This window comes from Crotalus tigris, unplaced genomic scaffold (genome assembly GCF_016545835.1).
Source record: "Crotalus tigris isolate CLP2741 ecotype Arizona unplaced genomic scaffold, ASM1654583v1 scf7180000017814.3102382, whole genome shotgun sequence".
In the NCBI taxonomy this organism is placed as follows: Eukaryota; Metazoa; Chordata; class Lepidosauria; order Squamata; family Viperidae; genus Crotalus; species Crotalus tigris.
Window position 1 is genome coordinate 1,519,458 of NW_024096652.1, and position 20,070 is coordinate 1,539,527.

General features: G+C 43.4%; 1 protein-coding gene and 1 long non-coding RNA gene across 2 annotated transcripts in view; one reads left to right on the forward strand and one right to left on the reverse strand.

The window, feature by feature from the left end:
* The window catches only part of LOC120307761, a 52,930-nt gene extending 39,854 nt beyond the window's left edge, over positions 1-13,076 (reverse strand). The window contains exons 1-2 of the long non-coding RNA XR_005556637.1: positions 12,919-13,076; positions 2,662-2,726 (exon numbers count right to left, since the gene is read on the reverse strand). This is a non-coding gene — a long non-coding RNA (uncharacterized LOC120307761). The remainder of the gene's footprint in view (positions 1-2,661; positions 2,727-12,918) is intronic.
* A 178-nt stretch (positions 13,077-13,254) lies between these two features.
* SLC9A3R1 (SLC9A3 regulator 1) overlaps positions 13,255-20,070 on the forward strand; it is a 73,799-nt gene continuing 66,983 nt past the window's right edge. The window contains exon 1 of the mRNA XM_039342866.1: positions 13,255-13,909. Within this exon, the coding sequence (XP_039198800.1) occupies positions 13,460-13,909 (450 nt within the window). The 5' untranslated portion in view covers positions 13,255-13,459. The remainder of the gene's footprint in view (positions 13,910-20,070) is intronic.

The window sequence follows — 20,070 nt, forward strand, 5'->3', positions numbered from 1 at the left end:
GGCTTTTGAAAGCCAATAGAATTAGACTCTATTCAAGAGAGTCTATTCTATTGGCTTTCAAAAGCCAATAGAATAAAAGGGAGTAGCACAGCTAAGGAAAAGGGGAAAAAATGGCGGACTGCGTTGTTTGGCGACCCCCGTGAAATGGTCATTCGACCCCAAATGGGGTCCCGACTCACAGGTTGAGAACCACTGGCTTACACGTTAGGCAGTTGTGTTAACCTCAAGGACACAGGCTCTTTCTCACTTTGTCAGCTGTATCAGGGAGGGAAGAGACAAGGGAAGGAGATTTACCTTGAGTGTTTTGTGATGGACCCTGTCGGCCCAAATATGGGAGAAAGAAATCTTTCTTTCTTTTTCTTTTTTTTTCTTTTGCCTGAATCAGCTCAATCTAGCGCCATCCACAGGCAGCAGTCGCCAATTGCGACCTCATTTGTATATATACATTTTTTGGATTGCTAACAAAGAATAAGGGAGGATGGAATAGCTATTTCGAGCTTCTTAGCTCTCTTCAGCCAAACATACCCTTCTGAGATTCGAATCTGGACTGCTTACATCAGTAGTTCTCAACCTTTTTAATGCCGCGACCCCCAACCGGTCGTAAGTCGAGGACTACTCAACTGGTGCAGCACCGTTTGCAGAATGGGACTTTTGGCAGGCTCAGCAGGGCAGAGACAGCCTGGACAATTCCTATTGGCTTTTGAAAGCCAATAGAATTAGACTCTATTCAAGCCAATAGAATAAAAGGGAGTAGCACAGCCAAGGAAAAGGGGAAAAAATGGCGGACTGCGTTGTTTGGCGACCCCCGTGAAATGGTCATTCGACCCCAAATGGGGTCCCGACTCACAGGTTGAGAACCACTGGCTTACACGTTAGGCAGTTGTGTTAACCTCAAGGACACAGGCTCTTTCTCACTTTGTCAGCTGTATCAGGGAGGGAAGAGACAAGGGAAGGAGATTTACCTTGAGTGTTTTTTGATGGACCCTGTCGGCCCAAATATGGGAGAAAGAAATCTTTCTTTTTCTTTTTTTTTCTTTTGCCTGAATCAGCTCAATCTAGCGCCATCCACAGGCAGCAGTCGCCAATTGCGACCTCATTTGTATATATACATTTTTTGGATTGCTAACAAAGAATAAGGGAGGATGGAACTATTTCGAGCTTCTTAGCTCTCTTCAGCCAAACATACCCTTCTGAGATTCGAACTTGGGCTGCTTACATGTTAGGCAGCTGTGTTAACCTCAAGGACACAGGCTCTTTCTCACTTTGTCAGCTGTATCAGGGAGGGAAGAGACAAGGAGAGGAGATTTACCTTGAGTGTTTTTTGATGGACCCTATCAGCCCAAATATGGGAGAAAGAAATACATACCATATGTATTGTGTGTGTGTATGTATACACATACACACACACACATAGAGAGATGCACACCCCTACACATAGGTGTGCACACACACACTTTATAAGAAGATAAAGCATGCAAGATAAGGCAGATTAGCATTTAAAAATAGCTAAATGTGCCATAGATAATGAAAAGTCTGGACAAGGCTTTCTAAGAAGTCATTTTACTCAAACTGAGATGGAAAAGCATCTAGGATTAGGAAAATCTCAGCATGTAAGAATGCAGTGACTATTGCAAAGAGGAGGAAAGGGATCCCATAGAATCCAGATGTTTTCAAGAGAAAAAGCTCTTACCTGCATCAACTTTGAGAGTCTAGAGCTAAGACAGCAGACCCAACAAGTGTTGGAGCCAAACAAATGAAGCATTAAGGCAAGATGATTGAAGATAGCAACAAAATTTGCCCTGTTGATGTATAATTTCCCAGCCTGTCAGCCTTTTGATGTAATCCAGACAAGAAGCAGACAAGCCATCTGGAAATCAGATTAGTCTAGCTAGCATAACGGGGTAGGGAGCTTACCTTCAAGCAGGGCAGGGCAAGGCAGGGCAAAGAATGTAGATTCATTATGAGTCAACACTGCTGAATTACCAACTGGAATGGATAGCAGTACAAAGGGCCCGAAAGCACTCTCAGATCAGGTGAGTGGATGCCACTGACTGACGCAAATAGACAATATCACAACAAAAGCCCATTTAAATCATTAGGGAAGATCCAAATCAAATAGCTACAAAGGAATGTCATACCTTTAATCACAGGAAATTTCTGCGTATGGGTACAAGAGAATTGCTGACCCCAACCATGGCAGGTTGTTTTGGAAAAAGGGAGAATCAATCCCATATCCAGAGATATTTTTTTTTTCCTCAAGAGAACTCAACAAAATGGAGATGCTCTTCTGTTAACATGTCTGTTACAACAGACAATGCAGTGGTAAACAACTTTCCCCACTTCCAAAACAATTAAGAGAATGAAGGAGAAACAAATTTCAAAACAAGTATGTAAAAAAAAAGAATGGATCAAGAGGAAAGCTGATATGTAACAAATGGGGTGAGGTGCTGAAAAAGAGAGAAGTAAGAAGTTTAAAAAACAAAAACACAATATATGAAGCAGCATACGGACATAATGGAAGCCAGCACAATTTGCAACCATAAAAGACATGGGGAGATTTAGTGAATACTATTGGTATATGCTAAATTTATTCCTTGATTGCTTGCTTTTGTTAGGCTGCCTAATCCCACTATGACTTTTAGGCATGTTCCCGTTTTTTACCTCATGCCTTCAAGTTCTTTAGTTTATTATTTCCCACTTCTCTCTTCTTCTGCATGGCAGTTCCTCTGAAAGAGAACAGTGTGATGTTATTAATTTTAACTATTGCACATTTTATTTCTTTTTAATCTTTTTTTCTCGTGTAAACTACTCGGGGTGAGGGAAGAGCAGTATAATACAGAAGTAAAGCAACAGCATTAGTATCAACTTAGCTGCTTTTCAACAGAAAGATTTGCAGACTGATGTACTAATGAGATGGAATGGATTTAAAGGGTGAACACCAGGGAACCCAGCACACACTGACCTCCTTTTCTGCGGCATCACCTGCCAGACAGAATTGGGTAAAGCTCATACACCAAGACATTTTTGCAAGTAAAACTAAAGCTGTTCAGATATTTTCCAAGCACAAGCTCTTGGGACTAGAACAGGACGGCAGACTTTCAAACACTTTATAGGTTTGAGCAAGGAAGTTGAAAAACAATGTTAAGCCTGGGGCAAAAAATTACGCTGTTGCTCCATTAAACTACTCCAAGGACAAACTAAGTAGCCAAGGGAGCAGACCACTCTGTCAGACAGAAAAGGGGCTGAAGTAGACAAGCTGTGATGGAGATGGGCAGTTTCTTAAATAGATAGATAGATAGATAGATAGATAGATAGATAGATAGATAGATAGATAGATAGATAGATAGAAGCATGAAGCCGAAAACACCAGCCTGAAGATGACGAATGGGACTTTGTCAAAACATCGCCAAGACACTTCCAATTTTACATGGGAGAAAACCCAAATAACTAAAGACCTACACAGACAGATAGATAGATAGATAGATAGATAGATAGATAGATAGATAGATAGATAGATAGATAGATAGATAGATAGATAGGCAGGCAGGCTGGCCGGCCGGCCGGCAGGCAGGCAGGCAGGCAGGCAGGCCGGCAGGCTATTGTTACTTCTTCCCATGCCCCAAGAGCTGAAGCCCAAAAGATGGAAATTCTCAACTAGGGTTGGAGAAATTCCCATGAATTTCTGGGCTGCAACATTCCAGAATTCCACTAGAATAGGGTTGTCAAATTGCCGGCCTGCAGACCAGATGCTTCATGTGGAAGCCGCACCCACACCAGCTCTGGCAAGGGGAAAAAAGTTGTGATATGTCATGACACGTCAGATGTTTGACACCCCTGCACTAGAAGGAAAGAAAGAAACAAAAAGCATCACACTCTTGACACTCACTTAGGGATCACATTGATTGTTGTGGTCCAGTGCCCCTATGCTCATAGGCATTACCAACTCAGCTGAACTTTGCAGTACTGTTCAATTTGATGTGAACAGGGAATGTCTAGTGACTCTAGTCTATGAAGTGGCAGAGGGCAAGATAGTTTCCTGGAGAATGTAGGGAGGACTCAGACTGATTTAACTGGTTCAATTCCCTTTAAACTGACTCCTGTTAGTACAGAAGGCCTAACTGGTTCATGGACTCTAGTTCAGATGTGTCAAGAATACATTGAAAGCATAGATGCAGCCCAGCCTTTAATTTTTTGTTATGATATACCAAAAATGGAGAGAGGTCAGAAATGAAAAGAGAAACAATCTGCTGTAAATTATCTAATTATTCAGTCAGTAAACAGTTTAGTTTCTGTCCAAGCTATTGCCATAAACCTCCTGGTTTTGAATGCTACATAGAAAGAAAGGATTGCTCTACAGCTTTTATCTTCCTACGTGATTTTGCTTTTTCTTGGGAAACCGGATCTTTGATCTCACCTCCTACTAATATTGCTCCAATATAATTATCTGTGACTTAAAGCAGTGAGGGTTGTCAGATGACCTAGCTGGCACTGAACTGTCCTCAGAGTAGGATTCAGCTATAGAAAAAGACTTGCTGCAGTAGATCCTTAGACTGAGATTAAGAAGTCACAAGGTCAATCTTTGAAAAATTCCCATGAATGTATTTGTTTGTCAGATTTGTGCTCTGTTTCTGCTCTGATGAGTGTCATGTCAGTTAACAAAACTTAAAAACAAAATAATAATCCACTCAAACAGGTGGATTAAAGGAGAGAGTGGCTTTAAGGATTTCCTAAAGCAGGGCTTTTCAACCTTTTCACCCATTGTACCACTTTTAGGATATGGCAACATCCGAGTACCACCAGTCACCTAGTAAGGTGTCAAAAACATGATGACAAAAAAAGGAAAAAAGTGATAAAGTACAGGTAGTCCTCGACTTACAATAGTTCGCTTAGTGACTGTTCGAAGTTACAATGGCACTGAAAAAAATGCCCCCCAAGCCACATCCGAGGAAGACACCTGCCTGCCCGCCTGGCGATGCTGTCATCCATTCCCCCACTACCACTTTTCTAGGATGGTCGCGTACCACCTGCCAGGTGCCAATGTACCATAGGTGGTACCCGTACCACTGGTTGAAAAACCCTGTCCTAAAGAGTGGGGATCAAACACAACTTTCAAGGCCATGCATTTTACAGCCTGGGAAGATGACAGGGGAAAACCTCTCTTAGCTTGTCAAAAAGAAGAACAGTTCCTTGTCTATCCTAGCAACCAATTTCCTAATAGGTGATGAATGCTTTTATGAAAACCTTCAGCCATTTAGCATTCAACAGCAACAGGAAACTAGAAACAAAGTTCCGGCTTCCCCAAGAACTATCCATTTTTGATCTCCAAATTATTGCCATATAAAAATAGGATTGGATCACAAAATAAAAAAAAAATTGAATGCACAAGAGCTATTAGTTGAGGATCAGGGAGGAGAAGCTGAGATGGACAGGACAACAGAAGCCAGATAAGCCTTCTCTAATGATTTGCTCAAGAATGTAGATGAGAATATTCATTATTTATTACAGTCCATCTTTTGCCCAGGATTTCTAGGTGGTATGCATGGGAGTTCCTCCTCCAATTTTTCCTCACAAAAATCTTGTGACATAAGTTGGGCTGAGAAAGATTGTCTGATTCAAAGACACCTAGAGAACTTCCATGGCTGAGATAGCAGTTAAATATGGGTTTATCCATCTAGTCCAACATCTTTTGGCCATTTTATACATGGAATACTTAGGGTATGATGGTAATTGGGAACAGGACTGCCATTGCTAAGCAATGTGTCTTATCACATGACTGCATTACTTAGTGACAACCATCCCAACAGTCCTAATTGCTGCTGTGCCTGAATCATCTAGATTGTTAAGCAAGAAGAGGCAGGAGTCCCAGGTAAAGAGGCTGGGGTGGCTGGGGGTGTCATGAGTGAATTGGGGGGGGGGCTGGGAGAGCCAACACATGAAACTTAGGAGAGGGTTGGTGTCGGCCATGCACAGATAGGTGCTGTGGACAGGAGAGAAAGTGGGAGTGATTTACCAGAGCGACTAGCCATCCCTGCCAACTTCCCCATTGATTTTACTTGTGTGAAGCTGGCAGAATACGTCAAAAAATGGTGATCGTGTGACTACAGCTCCCTGCAATGTTATAATCATGAGCTGGGCAACTGAATGTCTGGACCGCAATTATGTGAGCAGGGATGCTGCAGTGGATATAACTTTGAGGACCAGTTGCTGCCCTTTTTCTTCAGCACTGCCGTAACTTTAAACAGTCACTGAACAAATGGATGGCAGTCAAAGACTATCTGCATTTATTATATACTAAAATATGGAGCAGAGCCAATTTGCTGTAGTGGTGGAGGTATCCAGCTAGAAACTGGGAGACTGGCTTTTAGTTCTGCCTTGGGTACAAAGCCAGCTGGGTGACCTAAGGCCAGTCACTTTCCCTTAGCTCTAGGAAGGAAGCAATGGCAAACCACTTCTGAAAAACTTTGCCAAAAAAACTGCAGAGACTGGCCCAGGCAATTGCCAAAGACAATACTGATTCCAAGACACCCACAAAATACAGCAAGAGTTTCTGTAAGGACCCACCCCACTTTGCATCTTAAGAAGACAGAACTCTTGGAATAGCTCTTCCAACAGGAATCCTTTATTAAGAGAAAATGGTTGCAGGCATGCTAGACAGGACTTGGGGTTCAAGCTCTCCCATTCAAGGTTTTAAGGGGTTCCCCAGTAGTCCCACCCAATCAACCCCCCTTCCAGTGATAGTTTCAAGTATCACAATTCCATCCCCTTTCTTCTTCCGTCTGGATGGAGACTTCAGATAACTACATGAAAGGCAATTACTCTTCTTTGATATGTTAAAGCTTAGAGGCCACAATAAACACACATTCAGTCCTTTGAAGTGTGCTGAAGGAAGTGAGGGCCATAAAGCCCCTTTGCTCTCCCCCTTTTCTCCCTCTTATGGCAGAATCCAGAGAAGGCAGAATTTGGAGTTTCTATGTTTGATAATTAAAGATGAAATATAATTGGATTCTGACATCCGGCCCCTCTTAACAATAAGAGAGATCCACCTGAAAGAAAACACAAGTAAAAAATTTAGTTAGGCTTGTTAGGATACTCTGTGTGAAACTTCTTCAATAGCTTCGGGGCTCTGACGTGACGTTTATGGACCCACTCATTTTGTGAGGCAGGGAGGTGTTTCCAGGCAACTAGGTACTGAGTTGTTCCACGATATCTCCTAGAGTCAAGGATCTCTTTTATTTCGAAGTGTTGTTCCCCCTCCACCATGATTGGAGGTGGTGGGGGGGGGATTTTTGGCCGTAGAGGTGACTGATGCTCTCTTTTCAGCAAGCTGCAATGAAAAACTGGGTGTATTTGCCTGAGGTTTTTGGGTAATTCTAATTCTACTGTTACTGGATTTATGATCCTTTTAATTGGAAAAGGTCCTATATATTTTGGTCCAAGTTTTTTACAGGGCTGTAGGGACTTTAGGTATTTTGTAGATAAGTACACCATTTCTCCTATAATGAATGGTGTAGGCTCAACCCTTTTTTTATCGGCTTGTGCTTTGTATGCCCGCCTAGCTTCATCTAGTGATTTTCTGACTATTGGCCAGGTGTTTTGTAGGCTTTCCATCCATTCTTTCAGTGAAGGGATCGTTGGTTCTTTTGGGGTTAACTCTGGCATAGGGTTGAAACTTTGGCCGTTGGCTATTTGAAAAGGAGTGTAGCCTGTGCTGGAGTGGACTGCATTATTGTAGGCAACTTCTGCAAAAGGAAGTAAGTCCGTCCAATCACTCTGTTGGAAATTTAAAAAACATCTCAAATATTGCTCAAGTACCGACTGGCAGCGTTCCGCTTGTCCATCTGTCTGAGGGTGATGGCTAGATGTCAGTCCCTGAGTGGTCCCTAAGAGGGATAAAAATTCCTTCCAAAATGTAGACGTAAATTGCACTCCCCTATCAGAGATGATGCGTTGGGGTGCCCCGTGCAATCTGTAAATGTGCTGGATAAAAAGTTTTGCTAAGGCCTTTGCAGTGGGAATTTTTTGGCAAGGGATAAAGTGCACCTGTTTGGAAAATAGGTCCGTGACTGTCCAGATAACAGTATTCCCATTGCTTTCAGGCAATTCCACTATAAAATCCATGGCTATTTCCCTCCAGGGGGCTGAGGGACTTGCCACTGGTTGTAACAGCCCTGGCGATTTCCCTTGCAACCTCTTTGCTGATGCACAGGTTGGGCAGCTGGCAACATAACTTTCTATGTCCTTTTTTATTGATGGCCACCAAAATTGCCGTTTAATTAAGTGTAAAGTTTTTACAAATCCAAAATGCCCTGCTGATTTTGTGTCATGGCAAAGTTGCATGAAAGTTAGTCTTTGAGTTGTTGGTATATATAACTTTTCCCCTACCCAAGGCAATCCGTCTCTCATTGTGCACACATGTTTGTTTTTCTGGAACCAATCATCTGTTTCCAAACTTTTTCTGAATTCAATCCCAGTTTGGCTGTCCAGTTGTGGTTTTATTTTGGCTTGGGTTCTTGTGGTTACTGGCGCTGCCAGTTGTGATTCTGCCATTATTGGTCTAGAGTCTGTGGTTCGTGCGCTGTTATATTGGGGCATGCGAGATAGTGCATCTGCCAGGAAGTTCTTTCTTCCTGGTAAATGTTTGAGCTTAAATTGGAATTGGTGAAAATGCTGGGACCAGCGGGCTTGTTTGGGATTGAGTTTCCTGGAAGTTTTCAGGGCTTCTAAATTTTTGTGATCAGTCCATACCTGGAAGGGGATTTTGTTGCCTTCCAGGAACTGTCGCCACGTGAGTAATGCCCAACGTATCCCATAAGCCTCCTTCTCCCATACGGGCCAGCGCTGTTCTGTTTCCGTGAGTTTCTTAGATGTATATGCACAGGGTTGCAATACTGCATCATCATTTTCTTGTAATAGCACAGCCCCCACTGCCACATCACTTGCATCTGCCTGTATTATGAAGGGCTTGTCCATATCTGGGTGCCTTAGTACTGGTTCGGCAGAAAAAAGTCTCTTTAGTCTCTCAAACGCTGCTTGGCACTCCATTGTCCATGTTAGTGGCTGGCTAGGTTTTACTGAGGATGTTCCCTTCGTTTTTAGTAAGTTGGTGAGGGGCAAGGCTATCTGTGCAAATGAGGGGATGAATTGGCGGTAAAAATTTGCAAAGCCCAGGAAACTTTGTAGTTGCTTTCTTGTGCGGGGTGGTGCCCATTCTAATACTGCTCTGACCTTCTCTGGGTCCATTTCAATGCCCTGTGGGGATATGCGATAGCCTAGGTAGTCTATCCTTTCCTGGTGGAATTCGCATTTTGAGAGTTTGGCATATAGGTGAGCGGCTCGCAGCTTCTTTAAAACCGCTCTGACAAGTTTGACGTGTTCTTCTTTTGTTTCGGTAAAGATAAGAATGTTGTCCAAGTAAACAAGGACCCCCTTAAACAGGTGCTCCCTTAGAACGTCATTGATTAATTGCATAAAGACTGCAGGGCCCCCTTGTAATCCAAATGGCAAGACTTTGAATTGATAGCACCCCATGGGGCAGTTAAATGCAGTCTTCCATTCGTCCCCTTCCTTGATTCTCACGCGATAGTAAGCTTCCCTTAAGTCTAGTTTAGAAAAATTTTCCCTTTCGATAGGTGTGACAGCATGTCTTTCATGAGGGGCAGCGGGTATAGGTTGCTTTCACTGATTGTGTTCAGGGCCCTATAATCCACGCATAAACGTAAAGAGCCATCCTTCTTCTCTCTAAAAAGGACCGGGGCAGCCACTTTAGGCTTAGCTGGTTCAATGAAACCTCTCTCCAGGTTTTTTTTTATAAATCTTTCCATTTCCTCCTTCTCCTTTGGGCTCATGGAGTATAATCTGGGTTTCGGGAGTTTTGCCCCAGGCTTGAATTCAATGGTACAGTCTGTGGGTCGGTGGGGGGGAAGCTCATTCGCCCTCTCCTCACTGAAGACTTCAGCAAGGTCCCTATATTCCTCTGGTATTTCTGTTAATCTTTTTTCCTCTCCTATGGATGCTTTTTCTATTCTTGATTCTGGTAGCCTCTCTTGGGGTTTTAAGTCCATAGGGTCCCCCTTCGGGAATTTGATTTCTGTCGTCCTCCAATTTACCCAGGGGTTCCATTTTTTCAACCATTCCATCCCTAGAATCATTGGGCATTCCATACCTGGGGTCACCACAAACGTTAAGTCCTCTTCATGGTTGCCCAGGGAGAGGTGTATTGGCAGAGTGGCTAGGGTAGCTGGCACCCCCCCTGCTATGGATCCATCTAGCTGGCCAAATGAGATTGGTTGTTCCAGTCTCCTGGATGGGATGCCCAGATTCCCCACTAGTGTTGGGCTAATGAGGCAGCGGGTGCAGCCAGAGTCTATTAAGGCTTTCACCTTCACAGCTTCGGGCATGGGGGGGATTAATATAGTCACTGTTTTGAAGATGGGTGTGATGCGTCCACTTACCAGGGGTTCGCCTTCCGAGCTGTCATCTGAGGCATCCACCGTCCCTGTGGTGTAGGCTGGAGTTCTTTCCCCTTGGTGAGCAGAGGTGGGGGTTTCTGCAATTTCCATCATTTTCATGGCTGTTTCTTTTGGCTTAGCTGAATACCCTCTGGGTTTGTTGATTGGGGATCTGTCTGGGTTGTGCTGGGGGGCCTTTGAGCGGCATTCTACAGCTCGATGCCCTTCTCTTCCGCACTTGAAACACCCCATCTGCTTCTTGGCTGTATCCGATGATTTCACCGGTTGGTGTGTCAGCTCAGGCGGGGGGCGGCTCCATTGTTTTCCTCGGCGATGCCTCTTCAATATGTCGATCTCTGCTTCCTCTGCCAAGACGTACCATTCCTCAAGTCGATGTGGGTCTCCTCGGGGCAGGCAAGCATCATATAGATCATAGTTTAGTCCGTCTTTGAAACGGCCAAGGAGGATGTCTTCTGGCCAATTCAGTTTGCTGGCAATGGCTCGGAATTCTTGTGTATACTCAGCCACTGGGCGTTTGCCCTGCCTCATCGTTGTTATTCTTTCACGGGCTTTGCGATCAGCCAGGGGGTCTTCAAACCGTCTTCTCAACGAGGACATGAAACGGTTGAAGTTACTGAGTTCTGGGGCATTGGAGTCATGCAGGTTCACCACCCAATCTGCAGCTGGTCCATCCAGGGCAGATTGCACGATCCGGATGCGGGCTTTGTCGCTGGGGATGTCCTGCCCATATTCCTCCATGTAGCTGAGGACTTGGGTTAGGAAAAACCCCAAGCGTGTTGGCTCCCCTTTGAATTTCACCTCCAACGGTGGACGTCTTGGAATGGATCGGTGCCTCCATTGTGGGTGGTAGTGTCTTCCGTCCAGATTTCCATCTGTGGTCCGGTAGGGGGTGGGAGCTCCTGGATCAGTAAATGTCCCTGGGGTTGCAGGTTCCACGTCCCCCTCGGTGTCTCTCCCTTTGTGGCTCCAGGAACTGGGGCGGGCGTAGGGCTCAGGAATCTCCTCTCCTAGGGAGCTGAGAGTTCTCTTCATCAGGTCAATAGCTCTCTCTAGGATCCAGTCTGAGTACGGCATACAGCTTCCTCCCTCTTCACTTGCGTGCAGGGATTTCTCCATCTCCTGCTTCCATTCTGGTTGCTTGGTCCCCCGTCTCAGGGTCACTTTTCTTGATTCCTTTCCCCACTCGCTTTTCTTTCCAACGCCCATCGACCAGCGAGGCTTGTGGTCCTGTGTCTCCACCACTTCTTCTTCTGAGAAATCTGGCCTCTCGGATCCCAACATCTGGCAAGGTTCCAACTGGGTCAGCGGCTCTCTTTCCAGGGAGTTTTCTCCCTCTCTTGCTTCGTTGTCTGACATGGTAAATTTTTGCAAAATCCCCCGGCAAGGGTCTACCTTCCAGGTGGATTAATTTTGCAAGTCCTGTCTAATGTAAGGACCCACCCCACTTTGCATCTTAAGAAGACAGAACTCTTGGAATAGCTCTTCCAACAGGAATCCTTTATTAAGAGAAAATGGTTGCAGGCATGCTAGACAGGACTTGGGGTTCAAGCTCTCCCATTCAAGGTTTTAAGGGGTTCCCCAGTAGTCCCACCCAATCAACCCCCCTTCCAGTGATAGTTTCAAGTATCACAATTCCACCCCTTTCTTCTTTCTTCCGTCTGGATGGAGACTTCAGATAACTACATGAAAGGCAATTACTCTTCTTTGATATGTTAAAGCTTAGAGGCCACAATAAACACACATTCAGTCCTTTGAAGTGTGCTGAAGGAAGTGAGGGCCATAAAGCCCCTTTGCTCTCCCCCTTTTCTCCCTCTTATGGCAGAATCCAGAGAAGGCAGAATTGGGAGTTTCTATGTTTGATAATTAAAGATGAAATATAATTGGATTCTGACAGTTTCTCAGGAAAGACTTGTGAGAGATCCTATACAGATATGTTACATTGTGACTCAGAGATTTGAACTATCTACCCATTTACAGTAGTAGAAATATTAGCTAAAATCATCTTATCAGTTTAGGACTGAATAAGATCCATTTTGTCTCATAAGGCTCTCTCTCCTGGACACATGGGAGTGTAATTTGAAGTGTTGGAAGGTGTTTGTGGCATACAGACGTCCATCAGTATCCATTTAGGATAAAACAAGCTTGATTCCACAGTGAGCTTCAAAAATAGTTGGCAACAGGCTATTCAGAGATGGGTGTTCAATTTGGAGTGGCCCAAAGTTATTTCCATGATACCATGTCCAGTTCCTTGTTCTTCTGTTTCCCAGATAAGTTGGTAAATATTGTGAGGTAGCTCAGAGCTTAGTTTAGAAAGATACCCCTTGTGTCCTTAATTAACTTTATTTTATTTATTTAAACTTAATTAGGTTTAAATGTCATTAAGGACGACTGTGAATTCTGTTTTCTGTGCGAAAAGAACTGTTTTTCACAAAAGAAAAGTTATAGTTACCTGGTAAGAAAGTATCGACACTCTAAATAACAGCCCGGCTTCCTGGAGGAAAGTGAAACTTTTTTGTACCACCTGGACAACCAATAAAGAAATACAATGAAGAATAAGGGGCGGGGATTGTTATTTGCATGTTTCCGCCTCCGTTCCCATTTCCGACTTGTCTTTGCCTTTGAGAGGCGTGCTTAGCGCATTGCAACTCCTTTCTCCCGATTTTCATTGGTCCAACGACATCCTTCGTAATCGTGCCCGCCCCTGTGATAAAATGTCAATGACATTCTGGAACGCTCAGACACCTATTAAAGTTGTGATTGGCGGAGCAGAGGCTTCTTAATATATTCGTAATCGGGATCCTGTTGCTCTCAAATCGTTCCGGACCAGCCCTGGAAACACCTGCTACTGCTCCGAAGCAGGACAGCCAGCCGGATTGCTTTAGGCTAGCCCCTTGAAGTTGCTTGCCTGAGACTTTGCATCCTTCAAGTAACTCGAAACTCTTTGATTCCGGTTGAGATTCTTGGGACATTCGATCAATCGAAGGAGAAACATGGACAACGGGGGAGGGAGCGAACAGCGGCTCTTGCCTCGATTGTGCTGCCCGGAAAAGGGGCCGAACGGTTACGGCTTCCATCTACACGGGGAGAAGGGCAAAACGGGCCAGTTCATCCGGCTGGTGGAGCCCGATTCCCCGGCCGAAAAATCCGGTCTGAAGGCTGGGGACCGCTTGATAGAAGTGAACGGAGACAACGTAGAGAAGGAAAGTCACCAGCAAGTAGTGAACCGCATCCGAAATTCGGCCGGGTCGGTGCGCTTGCTGGTAGTAGACTCGGAGACCGACCAGCATCTGCAGAAGCTGGGCCTCGAGTGCCGCGAAGAATTCATTCGTGGGCTGCCGGAGAAAGACGAGGCGAGGCGCGGCGAGCAGGAAGCTGCCCAGCAGGAGCAGGAGAACGAAATGAAAGCGGACGGAGAGGAAAACAACCACGTTGCCCAGCGGGTAAAAAAAATCTAGGTCTCATCCGCGGGAGGGAGAGGCGGGAGGTTACGAATGCAGGAGGTCGAAAGGTCCGTGGGTTGATCTGAAAACGCGGAAGGCAGAAATTCAACAGGCGAGGACTTTCCCATCACAGAATCGGCAAGAGCTCACCTGTTCCATTTTTCCCCCCTCTTTCCGCGAGGTTTTCCGAACGCTACTACTGCGGTGGCCGGCGGAACTACCGTCCACCCCCACTGAATTTCTGCCAATTACTGGGCTCCAAAAAAGCACAAAATCTCTGCTGGAGCCACCAAGCTAATATACAATTAAGTGGGTTGGGCGAGGGAAGAAGCAGGAAAGCACGTTAAGCAAAGTTTATGGTATGTTTCCGAGCAGATCTGGCGTGATAAATAGATGCGCCTAGTAGGAGCTAGTGAAAAGTTTTCGCTGTTTGTTGTTTGATAAATAGCAAAAAGTTCCAAACTCTTCTAGATTCTCTTCCCCGGCACGTAAATTCCCTTTGACGCGATGGGGATTAAGGTTGTTTCTCTTGACGTTATCGACAAACTGCGTTACTCTTGAGAAAGCATGAGTAGCCATGTTGACTAGAGAGGGAGGAGGACTCGAAGGGAGAGAAACCCAAGGGAGGGCAACAGTTCTGTTGTGCCCCTTCTTCCCACCCGCCACCCCGGTCCCGGGTCGTCATTTTATTTTTTATTTTATTTTTTTAAAGAAAGCTATGGGTGGCTTCCGCCGGGTGAGAACCGAGCATGAGTCCTGCCGGCAGCCACACGGCTGCGTGGCGCTGCCCCTTGCCTTGGCTTGCGGAGAAGCGGAGAGCAGATTTCGGATGAAAAATTTAAGAGAGGCTCTGCAATGTAACCCCTGCCAATCTCTGATGTCTGCTGCGTTGCCAGACGTCAGAGATACCCCGTGGGAAGAGAATCGGGCATTCCTGTGATCCGGCGGCCTGAATCGAGTTTGGGTGTTCCTTTTAAAGCTCGGGGGGGGGGAGGGGGCGTTGTCAATGTCTCCTAGCGTTAGATCAGCGAAGCGGAAAGAACGTTCGAAGGATTTGGGCTTCGCTACTTGATCGCATCAGTTTTTCCCTGTACCTGAATTAAGAGATTAAGTGGTGCCTGGTACTCTTTGTAACAACTCCGCCTCCCTTATAAAACTATTTCTTAAATGGTTAATGGTACATCAAAGCTGAAATCCTCTCCGGGCAGCCTTCTTCAATCTGCTTCATTCCAAATGTGCTAAAAGCTACATTTGGGTATTGTGTTCCAAAGTCGAGTGGGTGTGATTAAAGAAAGGCTATCTTTTATAGTGGAATTTTTATTAGTTTTATTATTATTTTTAGTATTAGTATTGTTTAACAATTTGGATATTGTATTGTTCAAGAATTAGGATATTAACTTGTTTATATTATTATGTTTATTTTTAATTTGTTTATTTTTATGTTAAAGGGGAGTTAAAGCACATTGTGGACTTGGTTATTTATATAGTTGGTTAATGTTAGTTAGATTATGATTATTATATTTGTTACCCTGTACTCAGCTCTGGGAAGTGGGGGAGGGAGAGGGGGGGTTTAGGGTGGGGTTTTTTTGGGGTGTATATTGTAACTTTTATAAAACTTTTCAATAAAAAAAAAGAAAGGCTATCTTTCCCAGTTGATACTTGAGAAAATGGGGTATTGCCTTCCACTTAAATCGCCATGTTGGGGTTTACTGCACAAATATAGTCAGGTCACCTTATTTCATTATTGCCATCACATTCTATCAAAAGTAAAGGTATTTTGGTGTGATAAGTGGGGCTTATTTTCATGTATGCTAATTTCTTTCTTCCCTTGCTACTTTGTTGAATCAAAGCAAGAGGAATTCATTGAGTTTTTAAAAAGCTTTAAAAATAATTGGCACCTTCCTGCATACTTCCTAAACTCTGGAAGGCATAGAATAAAACAAATCAAGTACTTACTGCTTATTGAGCTACCATAACCTGATATTAAACATCTGGTGAATTTTTAATTGTCTCAGTGAAACTGGCCCTATCTTGAACCCTGCAGGGCATAGAGAACTTTGAAGTTTTAAAAGCAGAGGAGTAGGAAAAAAGAAAACCAGTTATCTGAACAGGAAGCTGGAATTGTTGTTTCCAGCCACTGAATCTTGTTTTCCTTCCCATTTTTTAAAACATAAACCTATTCAATTTTTTTAAAATTTTCATTTACCTAAATAATTTAGTGAGCTCAGATCTTTTCTGCTATTTTTAATGCATTTTAGATTGATTTATAGAGAAATTAAATGTGTTCCACTGATCAGAGAGGTAGATTTAATTCCAAGATATGTAGTCAAGTATTGCTGGTCATACCACTTTTACGTGAACTTGAGGAAGAAAATGGTTTGGTCAACCAGAAATCATGGGCGCTCCATCACTGGAGGTTTTAAAAAAGAGCCTAGACTAGTCACTTGTCTGAAATGGTATAGGTTCCCCTCCCAGCAGGGGGCTGGACTAGAAGACCTCCAAGGTCTCTATTCTATTCTATTCTATTCTATTCTATTCTATTCTATTCTATTCTATTCTATTCTATTCCATTCCATTCCATTCCATTCTAACTTGCTGAAACTTGAAGCTAAGCTGACTTTGGGGAGAAGGTTCAACAAATGGATGCTGTAACCAAAAAGGCCCTGTTTGGTATATCAACTAGCTTAGTTCTTCTAAGGATATAGACCATACATTAAATCTTTAGGAGATCATACTTTAGGGACCAACATGCTCCTTCAACTATTAAGGCCTTGCAAGTTTTTTTTTAACTGATACCTAACATGGATTAATATAAATAACAGGGGTTTCTCTGCAATCTCTAAATATTTAAGAAATAAGCTGATGATAAAACAGTTCTTTTACTTTAGAATCCTGTTAAAATAATTTTGACTGAGAAGCATTTCTCTATCTTGGAAATCTAAAATGTTCCGCCGAGGTTCCGGGGTGGATACATGTCTGCTTATAGACTTTTACTAGTGCAGAGGTAGGCAACCTTGGCTCTTTTATGACTCGTGGACTTCAACTCCCAGAATTCCTGAGCCAGCGATGCTAGCTCAGGAATTCTGGGAGTTGAAGTCCACGAGTCATAAAGGAGCCAAGGTTGCCTACCCCTGTACTAGTGCATTTTGTGACCTCCCCTGTTAGCAATTAACTTTTGAGGGAGAGATGATGGGCCTCAGTCTTTTGTTGTAGGAACCTTTGTTCAGATAGCTCCCAAAACAAATGTAGAAATGTGCTGAAACCATTAAACTGAGTTTTAAAAACTGAAGCAATTAAAGAAAGATTGCTGATAAAATCAGCAGTTGGACCACTGTCAGGTCAATAGTAACTCCCTTTATATTCCAGGACTTTGCTCTTGTGCTGCTTTCTATTTCAGATTTTGCTTGAAAGGAAGGAGGCTTTAGGAATGAGCACTTGCTGAACAGCTTGTTGCAATGCAGGGGAATGAATATTTATATGGTCCTATAATGTTTGAAATCAGGATTAGGGTATTTAGAATCCTGGATGTGATTAGACCAGGGCTGTTCAAACTTGGCCCTTTTATGACTTGTGGACTTCAACTCCCAGAATTCCTCAGCCAGGCACGCTGGCTGAGGAATTCTGGGAGTTGAAGTCCACAAGTCATAAAAGGGCCAAGTCTGTTGCCTTGGAGTAGACTGACAGAAAGTCAGCCCCTTCTGCCAACACTTGAGAACATGTTTATTATTAAGCATTGATCAAACTGGACTTACAGCAATATAACCAGCAATAACCTTCTGTGAAATAGAGAAGTCATTTGTCTAAAAAAAAGAAAAAAAGAAAAAAAGTGAAAGCTCTACATATAGGGAATGTAGAAGAGAGTGAAGTACAAGCTTCCCATGAGCAAGTCAAGTGATTCCGATAAGTGTTGTAACACAAAGCTTGATTAGATTAGTTTAAATCATAAATGTCTGCCATGGGGCAGTGGAATACCTGACTTTGACTGGATTCATATTTGTGAGGAAGTGGATATAGATAAAGGCTAGCAGGGGTATGTGAAATGTACAGCTGGAGAAAGGATTTGGACTTGAGTCAGCTTTGCTGGAATGTTTAATACAGGTGGGCAGTCTATTGTCCTTTTAAATATTTTGGATCACAATCCCTGCTAGGCATCATCTTGCCTATACTCCTGTCCAAAAGGCTGGGGAAGGGAACAGGTTTGGCATCAACTGAAGGGATCCCAGTCATCCAGAACAACGGTTCTCAGGTTGCAGATTGGGACCTATCAGTGAACCTCAGCATTGGTCGAGCTGGCTTATAAACATTCCTGCTTCTTCTTCAGTCTTGATTTCAGTCTAATATAAATCCTTAGCTACATTCCTACCCATTCTACATTCTTGGCTGCAGCACAGATTGATTATGGGCCATCAAACCAAACTCTTAGTAACAGCGTAGCCAGGTTTTATCCAGAAATAGATTTTCTAGTTCTATTAGTACCAATAGCAGTTCCAGTTGAAAACATATAACTGTATGCATGTTCAACGTGAAGGCTATATCTAAACTGAATTGTTTAAATGCCTTCAAAGATGTTTAGATGATATGACATTTTAGTGCATTTGAGAAATGTCTCCTCCCTTTCCCCTTCACTTTAGAAATCCAAATGAAACTGATCTGATTTGACCTCTTGATTTGAATGTCCAGGTCAAATCAAACTGGTTTTTCCATATTAGATTGACATTCAAATAGCATATTTCCCGATTTGAATAGACACAAGAGTTAGCGAGAGCACACAGCGACATGAATGCTGCAGTGGCATGGAAAGTTGATGAAGAATTGGGAGAAGATACAGATGCAGAATTCAGTACTTTTATCACTCCGAATACTGTAGTAGGAATAGCCAAAGCATAGGTTGTTTAATGGAGCACCAAATCTTCCAGACTCCACTATGATCCATCTAGTAAAAACAAAAAAAGCTTAAACAAATATCCTTAATATTTGCTAGTGCCTATAATATCTTGTGACAAAGAAAGAACATTGCAGCACCTTTTTTATTTGATTCCTGCCTCTTTTGTCTTGATAGGTTGGAAACTATATGCAAACCACTGGAAGCAGACAGTCAGATCTGCATTAGTTGAGGGTTACTTCTCGGGAGAGGGGCACAGGGAAAGGATTCTCACCATTCCCAGAAAGCATGGGTCCTTGATTGTTTGGAACTGCTAGGCATCTGGAATTTTGAAAGTGTATTATGGGCATTCTCACAAAATGGCTGCTAGGGAAGGAACGAGCTAGCCAATAAACACCCATTCACGAGAAGGTTGCAAGAAAGCCAATGTAGTCCATTTGTTCCCTGCAACATTTTTGACGTCTCCCCCAGAATAAGCCTAAATTACTGCCTCACTTTCTCTTTCTTATGAGCATGCCAGCTTTTTTTCAACAAAGCAATGTACTGCAGCTACTCATCATTCTTATTTGCTAGGAAGGCTTCTGTGGGGCCCAGAAAACACACTGGGAGCTGTCAGCTTCCCATTTTTATTCCCATTTGAAAGAGAAGATTGATGGAGCAGGCAGAAATTTACTACTCTTTCTGCTCCTTCAATGCTATTATGGGACAAAGTAAAACTAATTAAATTTGCCTGTAAGCAGGTAGGTCTGCTTACATTCCACAGTTCTTCTGAGAATTTTTGCTTTCTGTGGGATGTTTCTTGAGTGTCCAGTTTTAACTTTGCACAAGAGAGCTTCACACAGATTCAGAACCCTAACCCTCTCAAGAGAGGATTAATGATAAGCACCATATGCTCAACCAGGGCCACATTTAATGGGCTAGGCCAGTTATATGTAAATAAAATCCATGGATATGCAACTTTGTTATGAAACACCCCAAGAAAATTGCCTATGTACCATGTAGGGTTTTGAAGGCTGACCTATGAGAAGTAGCTAAATAGTTGTCACTAAGTTTTAAGGCGTCCATTTTTCCTGCTTATTCCTCCTCTTCCCCAATTTATACAGTACTTCTCATCTGGCTGAGCAGCAAGCCTTAATTTGCACTGCTCCAATGTCTCTTATGACATTGGAAGTTGATAAGAGAAGAAAGATATGTGAACATTTAGCCTGTTTGTGGTAGTGTGAACATATTTCCAGTGCATGTGTTATTGAGACCCACCCTGAATTTCACTGAGTACAGT